This window comes from Pyxicephalus adspersus, chromosome Z (genome assembly GCF_032062135.1).
Source record: "Pyxicephalus adspersus chromosome Z, UCB_Pads_2.0, whole genome shotgun sequence".
NCBI lineage: Eukaryota > Metazoa > Chordata > Amphibia > Anura > Pyxicephalidae > Pyxicephalus > Pyxicephalus adspersus.
The window spans coordinates 50,524,431-50,540,685 of record NC_092871.1 but is presented as its reverse complement, the minus strand read 5'-3'; the positions used below and the strand labels follow the sequence as shown (position 1 = coordinate 50,540,685).

General features: G+C 36.8%; 1 protein-coding gene across 8 annotated transcripts in view; it reads right to left on the bottom strand.

Moving 5' to 3' along the window:
- Positions 1 to 16,255, bottom strand: part of EHMT1 (euchromatic histone lysine methyltransferase 1) — a 74,713-nt gene that overhangs the window by 26,176 nt on the left and 32,282 nt on the right. For 5 of the 8 annotated variants that reach the window (XM_072430634.1, XM_072430638.1, XM_072430639.1 and 2 more), the window contains exons 3-13: positions 15,150 to 15,658; positions 12,451 to 12,622; positions 11,327 to 11,463; positions 10,494 to 10,676; positions 9,513 to 9,602; positions 8,251 to 8,368; positions 5,779 to 5,877; positions 3,512 to 3,657; positions 2,229 to 2,372; positions 1,386 to 1,615; positions 243 to 299 (exon numbers count right to left, since the gene is read on the bottom strand). In XM_072430634.1, the coding sequence (XP_072286735.1) occupies positions 243 to 299; positions 1,386 to 1,615; positions 2,229 to 2,372; positions 3,512 to 3,657; positions 5,779 to 5,877; positions 8,251 to 8,368; positions 9,513 to 9,602; positions 10,494 to 10,676; positions 11,327 to 11,463; positions 12,451 to 12,622; positions 15,150 to 15,658 (1,885 nt within the window). The remainder of the gene's footprint in view (positions 1 to 242; positions 300 to 1,385; positions 1,616 to 2,228; positions 2,373 to 3,511; positions 3,658 to 5,778; positions 5,878 to 8,250; positions 8,369 to 9,512; positions 9,603 to 10,493; positions 10,677 to 11,326; positions 11,464 to 12,450; positions 12,623 to 15,149; positions 15,659 to 16,255) is intronic. The other 3 variants (XM_072430635.1, XM_072430641.1, XM_072430643.1) reach the window with 3 other exon arrangements.

Below are 16,255 nucleotides of genomic sequence, written 5' to 3'. Positions count from 1 at the left end.
ATGTTTTGCGGCTCCAGACTATTTTTCTTTAGTGGAAGAGGAGGCAAAATGGCTCTTTTGATAGTAAAGGTTGCTGACCCCTGGGCTAGATAAATAGATAAGTGTATCACACTGTTAAAACTATAGAAGGAGTAAAAAATCAGGGTCAATCACTGTCTGCAAGGAACACAGCCTGTAAATTTATTAGGGAAATATGCTTATGGGCAGATTAACCTTATAATATATATAACTACCACACACACTTTATGCTCCCATTTGGAAAAATAATCCCAACATCCTGTTCTTGGTGTGACTGTAACCTAAAAGAAGAGAAAAGGTTAGAGAAAAGAGGTTTGCGGCTCACGGAGATGCTTAATGAACTTGTCTGTATATTTGTAGCTTTACTTATTCATACACAGGACACGTACAAATTCAAAGTTTTTGCTAAAACACCCGTGTGTGTGTTTTAGTAACACACATCTCTGTTAAACCTCTTTTCTCTAACCTTTCCTTTCTTTTCATTTATAGTTTACTAGAGGTGGCTGCAACTATATTATATGAATTAAACATTAGGAGAGAATAAATAACAAAAACCTCCCCTTCCCCTCTTTGTTCCTGTAACCTAGACAAAGGAGGGACATAAGCACACTGGTAGATTACACCAAAAATAGAGAAAGGAAAGCTCCTTGACAACTGTTTGTAGTAGTTTCAAGGTCACAAGGGGATTGTGTTAATCCCCATTACCTAGCCCTAGTATAAAAAGTGAAAAAATAAGAAAAATATAGTGGATCCAAACAATGATGGTTCTATAAAGAACCAGTCACATACCAGTGTTGGGCACAATAAGAATGCCTGCTGTGCTTTACCATTTGTTTTGTTTGGGGCACAGCTTAGGTACACTTTCCAATACCCATTCTACTTTTCAACTTTAATTATGAAGGTTTTTGGGCATCTTGGATAAGGAGATTTTACCTATATTACTAGCCAAAACTGTAGTCTTGTACAGAGGAAGTTAGGTCAGATTCAGATTGCTGTGACAAGACAGTGTACCCTTATAATATTAAACTATTTGTCGAGTTTATATTGTTCTAGCTTGTCTTCCTTTGACATCTACACCCTCCAGTCGTTAAGAACAGGACAAGATAGTATATCTCACAAGTAGGCAGTTAAAAAAAAAAAACAGGGGTTCTATAACTAACTTTATTAAAAACTAAAACCACACATTGAAAAGATTAGTGCCACTTACCTCACAATTGCTAGTTAGACAAAAAAAGCAAATGATGACAGTACTAAGAGGGTTTGAAAGGTTGGCCAAAAAGCTAATCTACCACCTGCATTGTTACATAACATGGGCACTACACTATAAAACATTAAACAAAAAAAGATAATAAAAGTTTCTTGGTCACCTCTCTGTTGTTGTGTCAGCTTGCCCTTCAGCTGGAGCCTCTTTTTCTGGCTCATAGGCCACAGTGGACACTGTTGACGTGGTGTCTGCTTTTGCTATGGTCACCTCTTTGGCCTTTGATGCATCCTCACCACAGTGCGGGCAGTAGCTGGCATTGTTAACTTGAGTGGCACAAGCTTTGTGAAAGCGGTGAGAAATGCTGGTCTCTGGTTGGCACTCTATGAATGTGCCCTATGAAGAAAAAAACACATTCTAAAAAGATCTACTCATGCAATGACTTTGTAAAGCAGGTCAATGTATTTAATCACACCTATAAATTAAACCCACAAAAAAACACGTGTATTTTATAGTTTACAGATTTGAATGTGCTATTAAGCTATGGTGTTTGCTACATTTTCTCAAAAGTCAGGCAATAGTGACAAATAAAATCCTATGATGCTTTCAGAATCATAGGATTTTCTAAAGTTAGGCAAATCTTTTCTCTACACAAGGTAAAACAAATGATTTGCTTTGAAGCTTTGTGTGTCAGGGTCAGGCACCAGCATGTTTCACTGGCTGAAAGGGAGTAAGCCATGCACTTCCTATACTACAATATACTAAGGACTTCCCTTTGTAACTGACTGGGTAGCTAAGGAAAACTGAGTATAAGCTGTTGGGTATGAATGGTAATTTCACTTCTTTTGATAAAATCCACATACATTTTAATGGTCAAAATGTAGCAAATGGGGGTTAGTGGTGCTGTTTTCTGTCTTGCACTAACAAAATAATGCAATTCTTTTTTGCTTTTAGTTACAGTGGATTAGGCTTCCAATAAAAATGTCAGCTGACTGGGCCAAATACTTACAGCAGTGCAGAAATATCCGCAGCCGGGGCAACATTGATGTTTGACCATCTTTCCCCGGTGGTCCTCACATAACACTAAGTGTTGCACTTTGTTTGATGGCCTCATCACTTCATGCTTCACCACCTCTCGCACACACTGGCTCAGCTGCAAAACCGAGAGTACAATTCTATTATAGGTGGGTGCCTAATGCTAACATTCCTAAAGGCGCAAACAGGATGGACATCACAATTTATATAGCTATGGCTCCCAAGTGCAAACTTGTTTAAGGTTAGTGGAACCCTATGTAAAGAAGCCAGAATCAGTGTGATCTTCTACAGCCACTAAGAACTGGTCACATTTTGTAATCCAGTATGCAGTTATTATAATTGCATACAACAACTCTGAAGAAAATATTTTTTTTAATCTTCACTTAAAGACAGATTCTAGTCCTATTCTGGGGTCCTTCAAATCTTTAGAAATTGAAATTTTTCAGTTTGGGTTACTTGCTCACTTAAACATAGTTGGCCCCCTGCTATGGCAATGTGCTGGGCTACATGCAAACTGAAAACTTTCAGGGGTGGGGGAATCGTAAAAATTCTATGAATAAGACCCAGAGAGGTACATTCTCATGGGACAGTAACAATTGAGACACAACAACATCACTGGGTTGGAAAGCAGCTATTAGGAGGAGCTGTAAGGGAGATTTTAATAGAAGGATTCTGTGGCACTGCGTAATGCAGCACTATAAAGTTTGCTGAAATGGGGATGAAGGTTAGTATTTTACGCAGAAGACTGCATATGAGGAAGTGACCAATGGGAGCACAGAACAACTTTACTAAAAGGGAAATTGAATTGCCTGTCTGTTTCTTACATGCAGTTCCTTTTCTCATTCTGCCTAAATAGGATGACAAACGCAACACTTTCAAGTACTGGCACATTTGTCGTAAATTTAGTCAGTCACTCATAAATTTAACAGGCAAAGACCTGTCTCCCCTTTTTTTTCAGGAGGAATTGCCTGAGAAATCCATCAACAAAGTTACCTCACATGGGGTGAAGGAAGAGACCGTAGACTGGGTAAATTCCCACCATACAGACTTACGTTTTACAACGAGATTGTTACTTTCATAAGCAGCTTATGAGTAAATGAAGGAAAAAGGCGAGGTTTAAATTGAGTAATTACAAGAAACTCTTCAAAGCGAAAACATTTAAAGTTTACTTCATTCTGAAAAGACTTGTCCTAGGTACGGGACAAAGTCTCAAATAGTATAAAAAAACACTCCACTGCAAAACCAATGACTTCTTACCTCCTGGTCAGAGCTCTCAACAGCCATGCATCGATCTCCATCTTTTGTCATCATTTCATCCTCTTTAGGGGTCTCCATCCTGCAGCTACAAAGAGGAATCCCCTGAAGCCCGTCCACCTCCATGTTATCTGACCCATTGGGAAGACCTTCAAAAGGAAACACAATTTGCATGAGTAACCATGTGAGCAAATACAGTTAGGTCCATACATATTTGGACGAAGACAACTTTTTTCTAATTTTGGTTCTGTACATTACCACAATTAATTTTAAAGGAAACAACTCAGATGCAGTTGAACTGCGGACTTTCAGCTTTAGATCAGTGGGTTGAACAGAAAGATTGTAAAAATGTAAGGAACTAAAGCCTTTTTTTTTTTTTACACAATCACTTAATTTCAGGGGCTCAAAAGTAACTGGACAGATTAAAAAGCCAGAACAAAATGTTCATTTCTAATACTTGGTTAAAAACACATTTCTGGTATGGACAGTTTGTATTCTTCAACTCGTGGACATCACCAGATGCTGGGTTTCCTCCTTTTTAATGTTCTGCCAGGCCTTTACTGCAGCTGATTTCAGTTGCTGTTTGTTTGTGGGCCTTTCTGTCCAAAGTTTAGTCTTCAACAAGTAAAATGCATGCTCAATTGGGTTCAGATCAGGTGACTGACTTGTTCAACCCATTAAATTAAAGCTGAAATCAGAGTTGTTTCATTTCAAATTAATTGTGATAATATACAGAACCAAAATTAGAAAAAAAATTGTCTCCGTCCAAATATTTATGGACCTAACTGTATGAATGTAGAGCATTTCCTGCATGTTACAGCTTCCCAAGTGGATCGTTCACAAAATGTTTCTAGAAATATCCTCCGATTTAACTCAACTGGTTATGAGGACCAAATGAAATTTAGTTTGGAAACAATACAATAATTAACTTTTTAGACATCAGGCAATTACAAAGGATTACAAAAGTGCTGTCTGCAGCTTTAAACACACTAGCAACAGACTTAGATTTTTAATTTATTCAAAATAAAGTTGCCAGACCCGAACATGTTATTTTGTTGAATTTCTACAATGTAAATCTTAAAAGTGGTCACTGGATTTTTACTTTATGGTATAATTTGGAGAGAATGCAGACAAGAAGTATACATAGTGAAGGTATTTTTGCTCACGTCCTCAGGCCTAAGAAGAACAAGACACTACAGATAACTGTGAAATTACTTGTGGGGTGATCGAACCCTAAAAAATGTTTCTGGAAAATCCAAATTGTAAATCCATCATAAAGGTATAAGAACAATTGTGAAGGTAAGCAGCATATTACCCAGTCCAAAACTGTAGGACAAAATGTTGATTTAAAAAAAATTCCAGAGAGAATATATGCTTTAAACCTACTGTTAACCATTAGGAAATTTTTTTTTTTTATTATTATCTTGAGAAAAATAAAGGTGGAAAGGTTTGGGGGCACCTTTTGATAGTTTGAACTAACACATCTGTCAGTAAAGAATGGTTAATAATAAAGGTGTGCAGGGACTTCGAGCCCCATTTCTTGCACAGACCAGGCTGTGTCGCTCAAATCTTTCCACCATGTGCCTCAAACGCTGAGCTGAACTATGTGTCCCACCATATCCATTTGATATGCTCAAAGCCAGCTACTAAGAGACAAAACAAACTCAGGCTGCTATCACAGCTTGACTTTATTCTTATGACTGCCATGATGAGTACCACATGTCTTTGCCTTTCTAGAAGAGTGACAGTCGTGAGAGCTTACATACTGTTAAAAAAAAAAGTATGCATCTTTGGAACCAAGGTGATATACAATTGATGAATAAGATTTTCATATGTCCCTATTCCTTTGCTCTACAATTCATTGCTCCCACCGGATGTCAAAGGTTCAATTACAGGGAATTGTAATTGAGATATATTACCCCCCATGCCAACGTTTGATGAGTTTTGTCCAGGTAGCTGACACTGGTTTACATATGCACAAAGGATAAAAGGGATAACATATTTCTTAATGCTGGGAATGATCATGAGGTTGGAAGAAATGAATAACCTTTATCTTTATTTGGAATGCACTGTATATCTGCGCGATACAGAAGCAGGTTATGATCCGCAATAGTTTCCTAAAAACCTAGTAATTATCAAACCTGAGAGTATCATTTTTTTTCTCTCTCTTTCAACAATTTTCAAGTTGATTGTGTCAGTTCTACAAATATATAATGGTCTTTTAACCTTTACATTCAGAAATGAGCTCAAATCTCTAGATGATTTGTTACCTTTTTGAGGTGACAACATGTCTTTAACCCTTAGGTCCAGGGAATCCAATGACACTTCCGTATATTCAGCGCTGGCCTCTTGACTTTCGCTATCACCCACTACATGGCACAAAAATCAGTGTTAGTTTAATCTCACAGTTACACAAGTCTACTGTACTATGGCTTATTAGACAGGATTTATTCCAGAGAAATCATGTAAAGTGCATCATCCCATGGTCAACAGAATAGACTGCCATGAAGACCTTCATGTTTATATATGTGTAAAATAAGGAGATTGCTGCTGCAGTAACATGTCAAAAAATAAATAATAATAAAAAAAAAAGATCAGCTGAGAAAACCCACTCCAGTCAATCAATATATCACTAGCAGAATCAGCCAAGGAATATTAGTTAGGGTCATGGAGAAGTTTTCTGATGAACATTCTTTACAACTGCAGGTAATTTAAAACCATATCAGCCCTGTGCCGTGGTCAAAATGGTTTTACGTTGTGCATATTTACTTCTTCTTGGCAGACATCCTTTACTACTTTATCCAACTGTTTATCTAGGGGCCCCTAAAAAGCTTAACTAATATAAAAGAAGTGCTAAGAGCACCAATATGAAAATGTCTTTTACTGATTTCAGATAAATTCTAATTGCTTGCTCTGGATTACTGCATTTAGCATGACACCTCAAGTACCCTATTAGACTATAAGCTTAAAAGGGCAACAATCTCATACTACTCGTCTTTATTGTATACCCTATTAATGGCTTATTTTTTCCTGTTGTGTTAGCCAACATGCATGCCACATTTGCTAGCACTGCAGTTTATAACATGCTTAAGACAGCTGGAATCAGAGAAGGCTCTACAGTGTGTACCACCTTTACTCACTCATCACTATAACACACACTCTGCTGACACTGAAATGTCTAAGGTCGTCACCTTTTCATGCAAGGAGTCAATATCAATGTACGTTTTTCAATGTTTCTTAATGCTAAAACATGCATAGTTATCATGAGTGAAACAAAAATGTAATAATTGTCAGAAGGACTGTTGTTCAGTTTTCCTACATGCAGACTACTCACAGAGATTTTTCAGCAATTATTCACCTTTGTCCATGTAAAGGAAGATGTTTCACTACATGTGCTCTGGATTTCATCCTTACCCAAAATGCACAGTAGATAAACAATTACATAGTAGGTTAGGTTGAAAGAAGACCTAAGTCAATCAAGTTCAAACACTAGTGAAATAAACATATCCCAGGTATAAAACCCTATAAACATAGTTGATCCAGAGGAAAGCAAAACCCCCCGGTTCAATTTGCTTCAACAGGGGGAAAAAAAATCCTTCCTCATTCCATGAGGTAATCGGATGTTGCCTGGATCAACAGTCACTGTTATCTTTACTTAAATACCCAGTTATATTCTGTGCTTCTAGAAAAACATCCAGCTTTTTCCTAAAGCAATCTATAGTAGTTGCTAAAACTAATTCCTGAGGGAGCTGATTCCACATTTTCACAGAACTTACTATGAAGAACCCCCTTCCGTATGGGGAGATTAAACTTCTTTTCCTCTAGATACAAAGAGTGCCCTCTTGCCTTTAGTAATGGACCTTAAAGGTAATAGCTGGGAAGAGAGTTCTTTACATGGACCATTTATTTATTTATACAGGGTGATCATATCCCCCCTTATACGTCGCTTCTCAAGGGACAATAAATTCAGTTCAGCTAATCTCTCCTCATAGCTGAGCTCCTCTATTCCTTTTATTAGTTTAGTTGCCCTTCTCTGCACTCTTTAAGTCTATGATCTACCAGAACCCCCAGATCATTTTCTATTTCTGACACCCCCAAAAGTATTCCCCCTAGACAGTATGAGCATGCATGTAGTAAGCCCCAAGTGCATAACTTTACATTTATCTATATTAAATGTCATAGAGTTGCCCCTAATAATAGAAAAATTGCTCTCCTAAAATTGATTATTTTTATCTTTCCTGATTTTGATTCCTGTTTACAATGTACATTAAATGAAATCATATTATGGTCACTGCTACCCAGATATTTGTTGTAAAGCTCTGCATTGTTAGAAAAATCTAGGCAGAGCAGAGTATCTTTTCTAGTTGGGGCTTCTATAAACTGTACCATAAATTATCCTGTATTAAATTCATACATTTCCACCTTTTTGCTGTACCTATAGCGAAATTACTTCAGTCAATGTCAGAGTAGTTAAAATTATCCAACACTACCAACTGTACCAGCCTTTGCAGCCCTTTCTATTTAATAGGGTAGGGGTAAGAAACAACAGACTGAAAAAAGAATCTGTTTATTAGTGGCGTGGACCAATGGCACCCTTTTCAGAATCTCAGAAGATCATGACTGGCCCTTTCTGTTGGTTTTTAATGGAATGAGCTAGGACGGATCTTTTGCTAGTAGGAAGACGAATATTAAAACCTCACTGTGTGCAAAACTGACTATATAAGCACCATATATGACTTTACCTGGATTTGCCTTTACTTTGCTGCTCCCTTTCCTTGTCTTTGAGTCTTTCATCCATGGGCTCCCTTCACCCTCTTTGTGCTTTGCCTGGCTTTTTTTCTGAAGACTGGACTCTGAGCTCTGTAACAAATGAGAGGAAAATTCAGCCTTCATTGACAACCTAAAGGAAACCTGTGCTTAGAGATATATGGAGGTTGACATTACTGACATCTTTTTTTAGCCTTAATGCTGATCCAGGTCCTTCATTACTTTTTGAAACAAGTATGCAGATCAGAAGAATTGGCTTGCACTAGGTTGCAAACTTGTTTTAGGACAACAACTCCCCAAATATTCAAAAACAATCTACATTTTTTCCTCAGTACAAGTCTTCTTTAAAAGGAACACACACACACACATATATATATATATATATATATATATATATATATATATATATATATATATATATATATATATATATATATATATATATATATATATATATATATAATTACCAGTGAGAACCCATTCCAAGCCATTCTTCATATTTATGTAAAAGATTTTTTTTGATATGGCTTAGACAATTTTCCTCACTGTTCAAAAATGTAATTACTGGTATAGGTCTGTGAACGCTCCCCCTCTAGTCATTAACTAAATACCAGTAAACAATATGAGCCGCCTCAGTGATCTTGTTATTTAGGTCAGATCTCATTTGCCAAGTTAATATTATATATTGATATAGCACCAATATTTTCTGCTGCTATTTTTATTTGGTTTGAAATTAAATTTTATTTTAAAAAAAGAAGTTAGAATTCCCCTTTAATGTTTTTTATAACTAAAATTCCCATGGCTGCACATAAAAAGTGGAAAGAAAATCTCTTGATGTCATAAGAGATAAAGCAGAGGTGACTTGTTCAATCAGCAGATGACTATGAAATTAATTATAAACTAAACTACATTATACAGAGTGACCGTATAATACAATTACTCCCAGCCTAATTCCTCTTAAAAATAATAAGTAATGACCAAGTGGGGCACAGAAAGACCCATTGCACCACAAATGATCACATCTAAATAATGAACCTCAATAAGAATGTCACAGTCATTTTCTTGCAAATAAACAGGTTATGTTTTGTTGTTTCTGCACTATGGGAAATAGGGCACAATGATCACATTTCCAAGAAAGAACTGGGAAAGTTTGGGTATTGCCATTAAAAGATACAACAAAAGGAAAACATGCTTTTGAACTTAATTGTCCAAGCTAAATTGCTTCATAAAAACTCACTAAATCAGATTCACTGCCATCCTCTTCCTCCTCTTCTTGTGACTCCATAGATTCTGCCTCTTCATCGCCATCTGATTCCAAATTGTCCATCTGCATCACATAAATTAAAGTTGATAATGTCAATATTAGCTTTATGATAAAAAAATGGTACACAGTATTTCTATAACAAAAAAAACAAAAAACAGTATTTCTAAAGAAAGAAAGCAGGATGCACAAATAAATCTTCCTTTCTGAGGAAACTTCATTCCTCTGGGTTCCATTTTAAAAAGAGATACCCAATCAGGGCTAGAAGTAGGAAAGACACTCCAGAAGAACAATATAAGAGATTGATCATATAAAGACATCTTTTTCTTAGGTTTTAGGAGCAATTTAATTTGGCCTATTATGTTGAAAAGGCTTCGTGAAGAGGGATTCTCAACAATGGTCATAACATTAAAGCTTACCTAAACTCAGAATTTTCACTTTACATAAAAGGGTAGACATTTTTTTTTTTTTTTTTTTTTTTTAAGAGCAACACCCAATCGAGAATGAATGGTAGCCCAGAGCCTCCCGGGATAGCTACATCACGCATCCCAGGAGGCACTCGACTGCTCGGTCATGCGCAGAAGGAGCCCTTTCGTCAAAAGTAAAGGAAATTGACAATCTCAGGCATGCACAGTGAGATGGGCAGGTTTTTTTTCCTATCTATATCACCCGATCTCGCTTTTTTTGTTTTTTTTTTTTTGGTCAGTTTTTGGGTTTACTTCCTCTTTAAATACTGCATTTTAGTTTATTAGTAAAAAAAAAGTACATTGTGTGGTTACATTAGTTTGCCTGCAGAGGTCACTATTATTACTACAATCTATTAAAATTGTGTTCAAAAACAATAAATGTCCTATGGCTAAATCCACAGAAAACCAGTGCATGTGTCTTAAAAAGGATGTTTGTGTAACCTAAAAATATCTAAATTGCATCAGTGGTGGCCTAATAATAAGAGCTTACCTTTTTTAGGCTGTCTGACTCTGGTGTGCCTTCTGATTGAGCTGGAAGATCATCCTGGTTTTCAGAAATGCTTGCCTCGCCACTGTGGTAATCCTCTTCTTCAGGCTCATCTGAGTCTTCCTCATCAGAGTCCATCTCCAAATTTTCACCATTTATGTGTGGGATCTCTGACTCTTTGTCACTCTACAAAATGATACACAAGTCACACAGTGTACAAATTATTATGAATCAACTAAACTGTAGGCAGGACAAACAAATGGTGAGAATCTCCTACCAGGAAATAAAACTTAAAATGAAGCTCTACATTTTTGTTTCTTTCATTTCCTTCACCTTCTATAATCTTACATACAAAAATGATATCCTCTTTTCCACCAACAGCCTTCCACAAAACAAACAACATAGGAGGCTGCAAGGATGCAGGGCTGCCAGTGACAAAGTCTGTCAAAGTTTTTTTTGCCTAAATGTAACACCATGGCAATTTCCAGACAATATCAAATAGCTAGACCTTGTTCTGTCCATTAGTAAACAGTGTGTCAATAGGGGTGGCTGTGAAAACCAGGACCTGACTGCTGTCTCTAAATCCAAGACGTCAGAGCTGAACCTCAACAACACTGGAAAAACTACAACATTGAAGATGTAGTTGAACGGCAAGGACTTTTGCAAATGTTGTTTTCAGTCAATGTAAAAAGTAATTTTTAACAGACATTTGACACAAAGCAGCTTTTTTCAGTAAAATGGGGATGGTTAGAAGCTCTGCCAGGTTATTACTGTCTGTCCCTTCCTGTCGATGTGAAGCAGAAACCTAGAAATAATGAAGGTGGGGTAGCCCTTACCTTGGGGCTGGAGGAGGCATTGGTAATGTTTCTAAACATCTCTAGAACTGTTCGCTGCTTCAGAACTTTGGTCTTTTTCTTGGGTACCAAGCTGTATGTTCCCATCCGTCGCTTCTTTTTTCGAGACACTGCAGCAGCTGTACACAATAAACAAACAAAGGCTCAATGTACATTATTAATTCCTTTAAGTCACTAATTTGTTTAAAATAATGTAACATTCAGGACAAAAAAACTTTGTTTCAGTGTTAAAATAGGAAAGAAATTGTACACCAACAATACAAATCTATTAGCCTATTTTTCCTAGTCAGGCCAAAAAAATAAGAGGATTTGGAAGAGTGACTATTGACATAAACCTATAATTATTTTGATTGGCCAGACCTATCATTAACACTTTCACACAATATTCACATAGCAGGAAGGTGTCAATGTTTACAGCTTACAGTCCTTTCTTCCAGTGATCCTTTTACTACCTTCTGCTCATCTCCCTAGTAAACTGCTATGTTATGGGTAGGAAACTGCAAAGCTGATCTAGGAAATTAGTAGGGACAAAGGTTTGTCAATCACAAGATTGGCTAAACAGAATGGCCGGTAAAACTGTACATAATTTTAAAATGAACTGTTTTAAAGAATATTTTATCTGATTAAGTCTTTATAATTAAATGTGATTTTAAGGTGTTTACATAACTGCCCACTACAAATGTTGAGATTGTTATAGCTATTGTATGTCATTACTTAGAATGTGACCTCTGAACAGGATAGGACCCTTTTTATTGTGCGGCTTCAGTCTTCTCTCTCTTGCTCTGGCAACAATTCTGTCAGTCAGCAATATGCTATTAAGGAGGTGGGCAAAGGCATGAAGGTGGCAGATACCATGATGAAGGCAAAGACATGAAGGTGGCAGATACCGTGATAAAGGCAAAGACATGAAGATGGCAGATACACACACAACATATGAACTCTCCTCTTGCTAAAAAAAAAAAAAGCACAGTATACACCACTATGTGAGACTTGTGTTATATCAACGAGAAACTATGCCTAGCAAGCTGTGATCATCAATACATACTGTATTAGAATATTTGTTTCTAAAGTGAATACAAGTACAATTCTTTCCCTGTAAATCTTACCAGACTGAGCTTTAGCCAGCGCTATGGTGCTTTGATCCTGAGGTAGAAGCTCTTGCTGTGTGTAAGGTTGAGGCTGCGATGAAGGGTCTGCAACCTCCAAACCGTTTTCGGGTGTGCTTTCTTCCTTGGCTTCCTCTTGTTCTGTCAATTCCTGGGAGTCATTATGTGTGGGCTTAAATGCAAAACAAAGTAAATATTATTAACAAAGCATAGAGAAAGTGAATATACACTTGTTACACCTTATTCACTGTTTAAAGTGGCATTGCGCAGAACACAAAATTTTATTGGATAGATTGCATAGTTTGGCAAAAAAAGACTTCATAAGTCCAATGACTTGATTTGGATTTGATGCTTTCATTCCTTCACTAATTGCTTCCTGAATACATATACACTGAGGTAAGCTTTGTTGCCTTTAAATGACAATTATTGATTCACTACTATTTAAAACATATCAGAGCCTACTGATCAAAACGTGGGGGACAGAATTTTTTCTCCAAAATTAGAAACCTGTTAGCCACTTTAACAAAATCAGTGGGAACAGGTTCTGTCCACCTGGCAATCAGCTTGCAAAAGGAGTAAGGACAGAGGCACTGAATGTATCAATTTTTAGGTGGCAATAAAGGACTAAAATTGGTTTGAAACAAACACCACATATCAGATCACAACAGACCACAGCCAACAGCATTATTCACGTCCTAAGGGGTGATAAATAAGAGAAAAGGGATCAAAGTTGCATTAAATAGAAGTTTGGCCAAAATAATAAAACCTTAAAAAAGGCAACTTTATGCAAATACAGTTATTAAAAATTATGATTCAAATATTGTGATAATTATTCCTGAATGGTGTCAATATTCCTTTGACAACTGGTAAATATGTTAATCTACAGAGAATAGAACATTCACTGTTTTATAAATGTGCCTGAATGTATCTGTATTAAGGAAGCAATTAGTGGAGGAATGAAAGCATCAAATCTATATTAGGTCATTAGACTTATGAAGTCTATTTGTTCACCATATTTATGTAATTCCACTTAAAATGTAAACTATTCAAAAGGCGGGAAATATACCATGTCAGTTTCACCTATGCTTATAGGTTAACTGCTAAATTTTAAACCATCCTAATCTTGTGCATGTTTTGTTATCTTTCATGTTACTTTGGCAGCTCCAACTGCAATTGTTAGCAACTATTGGGGACACATGAAATACCAAATATCACAAGAACATGTGTTTTTCTGCTTTCTGATATGCATTACTGAGTTGCCTACCAAAATTCATTCTGAAACATAAAGAGGGGCCACAGACAAAAAAGCTCATCAAATAGGTGCCAAAAAATTTAAAAAAAAAACATAAACAAGATAAATGGGAGGCAGTTTTGACACCATGTTTCAGCAACCTAGAATACAACTATAACAATTGGCTTGTGGCTAATATTTTTCCAACATACTTGCAGTTAGATAAACTGATCAGCAAGAAGCTGTAAACAGATTTTCTATATCAGAGTTGTCCAGGCCCTAAGTAATTTTGCTAGCCTAGTGGACCAGCACCTTGATACACTAAATCAGCTTGTTGCAGTACCTTATAAACAAAGCAGAATTCCTGGACTAGTTGTTTACATGTTACAGCAACCAATGCACAATGTAAACAGTATACTCATGTTGGGACTGCATTTCTTTTATTCCTGCACATACTCCTGACCCCTTCACTCTGTGTACTGGGCTGTTTTCCTAGACAGTGCACTCTGTGCTCCAGGCTAAAAATTTTATATTTAATATTATATATATATATATATATATATATATATATATAAATTAGACTCTAGTTTCAGTGTAGTTCACTTTTTCAATGTAAACTGCATCTTAGACATGCTTATTTTTGGATTTGGAACAGGTAGCCACTTTAAACTTTACTAGAGGTATTGTGGCCCTTCAGGTATTTAAAAAATGATATTCTTCTCCTGAGAGGAAAAGAGGACAGACAACCCATGAGAAAATATTGTTGAGACCACTATGCACAAATCAAAGATGTAAATGCATAGAAGGAAGAATATTGAAACTATAATAGTAATGGCTAAGCAATAATTTTGAAAAACGTGTGAAACTAATGTACACAGCAGCACAATGAACAAAGCTAGTAAATGTAAACGTTTGTATGGGAGCTTATTAGTACATAACTATTTCAGCTTTGAGGAGACACCAGTTACTGAACACTCAACACTTTCTCACCACGGTCTTTGCAAGATCCCACTGAGGTGAGATATTTTTCATAGCAGTTTGTCTCTGTCACTCCTAAAAATGAATTTTCAATAAATGTTTTAATTTTTTTCCCCTCTTATAATAATGTGACTTTCACACCGTATTGTCTCTGCCCCTACCACAAAGATGAGATTTCCCTGCAGTAGTTTGCGTTTCTGCTACAGAAGTGAGATTTTCCTGTGACTCCATATTCCACTTGGCTATACTTATGGTGTTTACATTTATTTACCTGACAATTGGAAAAATTGTCATGAAAGGGGAAAATTGTTTGTAATGCTGTAATGGCTACAGCAAATATGCAATGAGTAGATATAAAACATAAAATAGTGATGATACCCTGTGGTTGTGCAGTGCAACATAATGCAAATGCTTTCACATATATTTTAATTGCTTAGTTATAGTTGAACATTCTATGGGAATATTAACACATTTACTCCAACATTCTTACCGAACTACTCCCAGTCTTCGGTAGAGTTTTCCGTGCTCTGTGTATTTTCAAGTCTGAGGACTCTGTAAGCATTGGGCTGTCATCCTTGATCTGATCACCCTCTTGTGGTGGTATTGGGGAAAGGGATGGAGGTACATGTGCACTGGTGGCTGCCTTAACTTTGTTAGCTGTTCCGGGCAAAGTTTTTGCAGCGTGCCCGCTAAGCGGGGAACCAGAGGTCCGTGAAGGCTGTTGAAGGCCAACAGGTTTGTTTAGTATGTACCCATTGCTTCCTACAACTGACGTCTGTATAGGGTTAATAACTTTCACAGGGTGCTGTTGCCGGAGGTCTCCTGTGTCCTGTTCACAGACCCCGTTTTCAGCCACCCAACATGCTTTGTAATTCGAGTCTGGATGTGGATTATTGGTGCTGTCCTGTGTTTGCTCCTTCGAGTCACTCTTGTCACAAGAGCTGTTTGTTTCACTGACCCGCTCCGGCAAATTCTCATCTCCGGCCATGGCATCAGTCACTAGAAAACAATCAATGTTAAACACATACCAAAGAACATTGATCTGCAAAATGTTATGCACTAAACTTAGTTCAAGCAAATCTGTTTAATTATTAAAGTGCCACTCTAGTTAATAAAAAAAAAATGTTTTTTTTTTTTTTTTGGGGGGTACAAGGGGGTTGGGGGAGCAGGAACTAGTTCAACTGTTTCTGTTCCCCAGAGCAAAAGCCAAGAGATAACATTATAATTATAACCTTTCCCAACTAATAAAAATAAATGTTTTTAGTGTGGCATATCTTTCCATTGTAAGAACTTTTGGTTTGACCAGCACTGTCGATTGGATAAGAAATCAGGGTAAAACTTTCTGAAGTGGGCAGCACTTGACAGATTCCAGCCCTTTCCCACTCCATCCAAATTAAAGGAATGAACATTTGTTTACATTTCCATCCTCTGCTGGCACCTTTTTGCACTGCTGTTCCACAAAGCCAAGAGGTTTGATTTTGTAGTCAGAAGTACATATAATGTCTGCATTTTGCAATGTCAGAGTATACCAAATGTGAAGCCTCCCTTTAACGCATTGAACAAAATCATATGCCAACCCCTAGAAATTTCTTGTGT